We start from the raw sequence: 7669 nt of genomic DNA, 5'->3' as shown, positions 1-7669 counted from the left end.
GTTCTTGTGCAGTTAAACGAAGGCCAAAGCTGAAAAGTAGGTACAAGGAGCGCGTTGAGGCGGCCATCACGTATTCCCAGACCATCGAAAACTGGGACGACTTAGTAGACCCGCGGACACTTGCTTTTTACAACCTCGGCCCCGATCCGTCTCCCTACATTTTGCGGAGCCTTGATATCGAGAGGAAGAAGAGTAAGCTTCTGAGTTCGTCGGACTCGACCCTGTAGCTGTATTTGTTTGACTTGCTCTTTTTCTTATAAAATTTTCCTCTTTCGCAGAGATGACGACGAAATTCAACAAGGGTATGTACGAGAAAATGAGGTCTAAGAAAGACGAACCTTTATCCAACCTCGGGAAGAAGGTGGTCCGTGTAAAAGGGAAAGTCTCTTCTGTTACTCCGGCGGCTTCGGCCACACCCGTGGTTTCGGGCGCCAAGACGACGAGGACGGCTTCTCCGGCAACCTCGGTTGAAGAGATCCCGACACCTGTTTCCAAAAGGCCTCGTACATCGGACAGAGGGAAGGAAGCTGCTTGCTCGTCCACTATTTGGGACGACGAGAAGTTGGCGACGGCTCAGGCTCATGGGGTCATGACTGCTGAGGACCTAAAGGTGTTCCCAGGTTTGACCCCAAATGAGTTGATGGGTCGTCATATCCATAAGCTCGTCCAGGTAACCTGTTTGTTTTACGTGACGCATCTACATATATGCCCCCCTTTTTATTTATTCCTTCGCGTGTTTTTTTTTTAGGTGTTGGGGGAAACTGTTCATCTTTCGGCCGAGTATCTGGCTCAGGAAGCCAAGGTTGAGTCCTCGCTTTCTCAGATCAAAGTCCTGGAGATGGAGAACTCGAAGCTGAAGAGGGATCTGATAGCCGCGATGGAGGATGTTCACCAATCCAAGGAAGAGATCAAGAAGCTGGGTGACGACCTTAAGGTTGAGCAGCAGCTAGTTCTGGAAAAGGACGAGCAGCTCACATCCGCAAAGGAAAAGATTAAGGTCGTCGCCTCCAGGGCCATCAAGGGCTTCCAGCAGACCGATGAGTACAACTCCGTGCTCTTCAGCTGGTATTTTAAAGGGTTCGAGCTCTTGAGGAGGTATTGCATCAAGCATCCTTCCGGGGTATATTTGGAGGTGCTAGATATGGAGATAGTCGACAGGGAGATCTCTGCTGACGAGGCTGCCCAAGCCGCCGCAGCTGAAGCTCCTGGAGACATTCCTGATGCTCCTATCGTCGATGCCCCTGCCCTTGATGTCCCAGCTGAAGACGATGCCGCCCCGGACGTTTGAACCTGTTATCAATCAGCAAAATTCTCTCTTTGTTTTTTATTTTTGAGGTGCCTGATATGTTTCAAGGCTCAATTTCCAGAACATCTAAAAATTTTCATGTGTATTTTTAGCCCAGTGTTTATGGTTTTTTTTTTTTTGTATAAACAATGGCCTTTGGTTTTTAGTCTTTTATCATATCTACTTACATATGTTCTCCTATATGTTAATTCCTTTGTTTTCGTCAGTAACGTATGTTCATCTGGTTGGAACGTTATTATTTAAGCATTTTCCTTTACTTCTGTTTTTGCTTTTCGTCAGTAATGTACATCCGTCCATGCGGATTCTTATTACTTAGGCAAAATTTTTTGTTTTGCCTTTCGTCAGTAATGTACATCCGTCCATGCGAAATCTTATTACTTAAGCAAAATTTTTTGTTTTGCCTTCGTCAGTAATGTACATCCGTCCATGCAGAATCTTATTACTTAGGCAAAATTTTTTGTTTTGCCTTTCGTCAGTAATGTACATCCGTCCATGCGGAATCTTATTACTTAGGCAAAATTTTTTGTTTTGCCTTCGTCAGTAATGTACATCCGTCCATGCGGAATCTTATTACTTAGGCAATTTTTTTGTTGTTGTTGCCTTCGTCAGTAATGTACATCCGTCCATGCGGAATCTTATTACTTAGGTAATTTTTTTTGTTTTTGCCTTCGTCAGTAATGTACATCCGTCCATGCGGAATCTTATTACTTAGGCAATTTTTTTTTCGTTTTTGCCTTCGTCAGTAATGTACATCTGTCCATGCGGAATCTTATTACTTAGGCAAATTTTTTTTTTTTGGTAGCGGGTCTCCGGGACTTTCTACTGACGGTACCTGTATGAACACATTATTTGAACCATTATTTCATTAATTTTGAGGAATTGGTACATTCTTGATTTACATCTGCTGGTGGTATTTCTTCAAGTGTTCTATGTTCCAGGGTCGCGGGAGCTTTTGTCCGTCTAGGGTCTCCAAATGATAGCTACCTTGCCGGGAGTAGTGCACGACTCTGTAAGGTCCTTCCCTCGTGGGACCGAGCTTCCCGTGGGCGGAGTTTTTAGTTGCAGTAGTCACCTTGCGTAGGACGAGGTCGCCAATTCCTAGTCTTATGAGCTTGACCCTTTTGTTATAGTATTCCATCATCTTCTGTTGGTACTTCATTGTCATGTTCGAGGCCTTCTCCCTTACCTCGTCTAAGCAATCCAGATTGATTCGAAGTTGGTCGTCGTTGTTCTCCTCGCGGAACACTTCTCGCCTGGTGCTGGCCATACCCACCTCAACTGGGATTACCGCTTCAGTGCTATAAGTGAGCCTGAAAGGTGTCTCTCCCGTTGAGGTTCTTGCTGTTGTTCTGTAGGCCCACAAGACATTGGGCAATTCATCCGGCCACGCGCCCTTAGCTTCGTCTAGCCTGGCTTTGATGATTCTGAGCAGTATTCGATTAGTTACTTCCGTTTGTCCGTTTGACTGTGGGTGTCCAGGTGACGAGAACTTATTCCTGATACCTAGGCCTGAGCAAAAGTCTCTGAATCCCTGGCTGTCAAACTGTTGGCCATTATCTGAAATAATCGTTCGCGGAATCCCGAACCTGCAAATTATATTTCTCCACACGAAGCTACGGATTCTCGCCTTTGTGATTGTTGCTATTGCTTCTGCTTCGACCCATTTAGTGAAGTAGTCGATAGCGACGAGCAGGAACCTTACCTGTCCTCTTCCTTGGGGTAATGGGCCGACAATATCAATCCCCCATTGTGCGAATGGCCACGGGGAGGTAATCGTCGTCATCTTTTCTGCTGGCAGCCTCTGGACATTCCCGAACCTCTGGCACTTATCGCACCTCTTGACGAGCTCCGTAGCGTCTGCCTGCATGGTTGGCTAGAAATATCCTGCTCTAACTTTGCTTACCAGGGATCTAGGCCCGGCGTGGTCTCCACAAACCCCTTCGTGGATTTCGTGAAGGACGTACTTGGCTTCTTCCTCGTCGATACACTTCAGATAAGGCAGGGAGAACCCTTTTTTGTATAAGGTATCATTCAAAATTGTAAACCTAGCCGCTCTTCCTTTAATCTTCTTGGCTTCCACTGAATCACGAGGGAGATACCCGTCTTGAAGATATGAGACGATCGGTTCCATCCAACCACCTATGCTCTGGATGGAGAATACCGGGACTTCTTCGATACTAGGGTGTTTCTGAATCTCCATGAGAATTTCACTGTTCGTTGGTTCTTCTTCAGACGAGGCCATTTTGGCAACCTCATCTGCCGCCGCATTCTGGTTTCTCGGGATCCAAACGAAATCCAACTTATCGAACCCACAGGCTAAATGTTTAATCAGCTTGAGGTACTTCTGCATCCTCTCTTCTTTCGCCTCATATTCTTCCCTGATCTGCCCTATTGCCAGCTTCGAGTTACTCTGAATAAGCAGGTTCTTAATCCCAAGGGCTTTGCCGAGTCTTAGTCCCGTCAGTATGCCTTTGTACTCAGCCTCGTTGTTGGTCGTCGGGAATTTTAATTGGACTCCATATTGGAGTTTTTCTCCATCGGGGGTGTTTATAATGACCCCTACTTCTCCCCTCTTTTGGGCTGACGATCCGTCAGTTTGAATCGTCCACTGTTCCACCTCGTTTTTGCCGTTGTCATCTTCTGGAAGGGTGAACTCGGTGATAAAGTCTTCTAGAGCTTGCGCCTTGATGGCCGTTCTAGGATGGTATTCGATGTCGAACTGGCTAAGTTCGATTGCCCAATGGACCATTCTCCCAGCTGCTTCAGGCTTATTCATGGATTTTCTGATAGGTTGGTCCGTCATTACAAGGATAGGGTGTGCTTCGAAGTACGGTCGTAACTTTCGTGAAGCCATTATTAGGGCGAACACGATCTTCTCAATCCTGGGATACCTGGCCTCTGCTCCCTGGAAGGCTTGACTGACATAATAGACTGGAAGCTGCTTCTTATCTTCCTCTCGAACTAAGGCCGCAATGACGGCCGTGGCTGATGCTGCCAGGTATAAATAAAGGTTTTCCCCCGCTTTTGAGGGACTCAAAATGGGCGGGCTACCGAGGTAATGCTTGAGCTCTTGAAAGGCTGCCTCACATTCATCAGTCTAGGAGAAAGCTTGCTTCAACATTTTGAAAAATGGAAGACATTTGTCCGTTGCTTTAGAGACGAACCTATTGAGTGCAGCTATCCTTCCCGTGAGCTTTTGGACTTCTTTGACGGTCTTGGGTGTTGCCATGCTGAGTATTGCTTGCACTTTCTCCGGATTTGCTTCTATTCCCATTTGGGACACCATGAATCCTAAGAACTTTCCTGAAGCCACCCCGAACACACACTTACTAGGATTCAGCTTCATCTGGTATTTTCGGAGGGTATCAAATGTCTCTCCCAGGTCGTCCAGGTGAGTCAACTCTTCTTTGCTCTTGACGAGCATATCGTCCACGTATACCTCCATATTTCTCCCAATTTGCTTGCTGAACATCTTGTTTACCAGTCTTTGGTACGTTGCTCCTGCGTTCTTCAGTCCGAAGGGCATTACCTTATAGCAGTAGAGTCCTTGGCTTGTGATGAAAGAAGTTTTTTCCTGATCTTCCTTAGCCATCTTTATCTGGTTGTAACCTGAAAATGCATCCATGAATGTTAGTAACTTATGTCCAGCCGTAGAGTCTACCAATTGATCTATCCTCGGCAGGGGAAAACTATCCTTCGGGCAAGCCTTGTTCAGGTCCGTGAAGTCCACGCACATTCTCCACTTTCCATTTGCTTTCTTCACCAGCACGACGTTGGCCAGCCATTCGGGATAGTAAACTTCTCGGATGAAGTCTGCCTGCAACAACTTGTTAACTTCTTCCGTGATTGCTTGGTTTCGTTCGGGGGCAAAAACCTGTCGTTTTTGTTGAACGGGTTTTTTCTCGGGGTCTGTCTTCAACTCGTGCTGGATTACTTGGCGTGGTATACCTGGCATATCTTCGTGACTCCATGCAAATACGGCCAAATTTCCCTTAAGGAAATGGACGAGTTTATTCCTCATCTCGGGGCTCATGGTTATACCTATCCTCGTTACCTTTGAGTTTTCCCCTTCGACGAGTTCCACCGTTTCCAGGGCTTCCATGTTGTCTTCTTTTTCTCCCTCGATCGTCCATGTGTGGTTTTCTCCTGTAGCCAACACGGCTTGGTAACATTCTCTGGCCAAAACTTGGTCTCCTTTTACCTCGCCGACTCCGTCTTCGGTTGGAAATTTTATCTTTAGGTAGTAGGTGGATGTTGCTGCCTTCCACCGGTTGAGTGTGGGTCTCCCAATGATCACATTATACGAAGAGGGGCAATCTACCACTAAGAAGTCCAGATGACGGGTCTACTGCTTCGAGTAGGCGCCTATTGTGACTTTTAGCGTCACAATGCCCTTGGGATATACTCTGTCACCGCTAAAGCTGACGAGGGGGGACTCGAACGGGCGCAATCTACCAGGACCTAGTTTCAACTGTTGGAAGGCCGATAAGTACATGATGTCTGCAGAGCTACCGTTGTCGACGAGGATCCTCTTAGTGTTGAACCCTTCGATTGTGAGTGCTATCACCAGAGGGTCGTTATGGGGCTACCTTACTCCCCTTGTGTCCTCTTCGCTGAAGAATATATCCTGGCTCATCCGTCTTTGCTTCAATAGGGGTTCTATATGGACACTGTTTACTTGCCTCTGGCACGCTTTCTTGAGGGACTTATATGATCCCCCCATGAAGGGTCCCCCTGCTATTGTGCTTATCTCCCCGATCACATCTTGTTGTGGTTGAGATGGGCGAATCTCATTCTTGGACGAGGACTCGCGTTGGCTCGTGTCGCCATCCCTGAACCTGCTGGAGTCCTCATTTTTTACGTACTTCTGAAGCTTTCCTTTTCGTATCAATTCTTCTATCTGTCCTTTCAGGTCTCGGCAATCCTCCGTGTAATGGCCGTGATCCTTGTGGAATCGGCAGTATTTGCTTTTGTCACGCACGCTTGGTGACGAGTGCAAGGGTCTCGGCCATTTTAGGTGGTGTTGATCCTGGATCTGCGTCAAAATCTTGTCAACAGGCATAATTAGAGGTGTGAATTTTACCGGTCGTGGAGCTTTCTCGTCTCTTCGTCTGTCAATGTCACCTCCTCGGCGGCTTGGGCGCTCCCTCTTTTGTCCCCTGCGTTCGTCTTCCTTACTTCCTTCCTTCTTCGGCTTTTCCTCGTCTACGATGGCCGCCAGCGCATCCTCAGCATTCATGTACTTTTGAGCTTTCAATAGAATCTCCGCCATTGTCCGGGGCGGATTCTTTGCTAGTGAGACGACGAATTCTCTGGACTTAAGCCCTGCTTTAAATGTCGTCAGCTGGACCTTATCGTCCGCGTCGTCCACCTCTAGGGTCTCTCGAGTGAAGCATTTTACGTACGACCGCAAGGTCTCCCTCTCTCCTTGCTTAATAGTGAGTAGGTGATCTGCTGGTCTCTTGGGGCGTTGCCCCCCAACAAAATGGCGCAGGAAAGCATTACTTAACTGCTCAAAGTTGTCGATGGACGAAGTGGGCAATCTCGTGAACCACTCTCGTCCAGCTCCCTTCAGCGTAGTGGGGAAGGAACGACACATGATCTCATCAAGGGGCTGTTGAAGGCCTAAGGTCGTCTTGAAGGTATTAAGGTGATCTTGGGGATCCTTGAGCCCGTCAAAAGGCTCGAGCTGAGGCAGCCGAAATTTCGCTGGTACCGGTCGTTCTAGGACTACCATGGTAAAAGGGGAGTCCGTTGCCCTGACCATTTTATCTAGGCTTCGATCGATCTTTTCTTTGATGGCATTTCTTAATTCATCCATCTCCTTTCTCATCTCTAGGAGGATGTCGAAATGCTGTTCCTCTGGGGTAACAGTTCTCCGTCGGTCACTTCTTCCATGGCTATCCCCCTCGTCCTCTTGGACAGCTCTTGACCGGTTTTCCTCTTGTTGTAACCTCTGTCTCATCTCTTGATTCTATCTGGTGAGTTCTTCGACGGTGGCCGCGAGATTTCGAACTTGCTGTGCCAAGGCCGCTGAGTCCTAGTTGGATTCCATCTGGAGCTGGTAGGAACCACGTTCTTGTTGTATGAGAAAATCGTCCCCACAAACGGCGCCAAACTGATGAAGCAGAATCTCGCCTGTCTCTCTGGAGTTCGTCCAGATGGTTCCAGGTAGTACTCTGACGAACCTACAGGGGGCAAGAACTTATCCGAATGGTCACCGGTGTGGTGCCTGCCACAACGCCTCCGATGGCAAAGTCAGTGTGAAAGAAAGCGATAGTCAAAATATCAAGAATAACTTAGTATAGGTTGCGATGTTGTCTTTGTACCTTGTATTAGTGTTGCGAGGGTTTTATATATCCT

At 47.4% G+C, this 7669-nt stretch overlaps 1 protein-coding gene across 1 annotated transcript; it reads right to left on the bottom strand.

Annotated features, from left to right (window-relative positions):
- Positions 1-3179: 3179 nt before the first annotated feature.
- LOC142629067 (uncharacterized) lies at positions 3180-6578 on the bottom strand. The gene is made up of 2 exons (XM_075803058.1): positions 6390-6578; positions 3180-3716 (listed from the first exon to the last, which is right to left on the bottom strand). The coding sequence occupies exons 1-2, from the start codon at positions 6576-6578 to the stop codon at positions 3180-3182; spliced, it is 726 nt and encodes a 241-aa protein (XP_075659173.1).
- Positions 6579-7669: the final 1091 nt, after the last annotated feature.

The sequence above is a fragment of the Castanea sativa genome, chromosome 3 (assembly GCF_040712315.1).
Source record: "Castanea sativa cultivar Marrone di Chiusa Pesio chromosome 3, ASM4071231v1".
Taxonomy (NCBI): domain Eukaryota; kingdom Viridiplantae; phylum Streptophyta; class Magnoliopsida; order Fagales; family Fagaceae; genus Castanea; species Castanea sativa.
The sequence above is the reverse complement of the archived record's forward strand: the minus strand, read 5'-3'. Positions and strand labels throughout refer to the sequence as shown.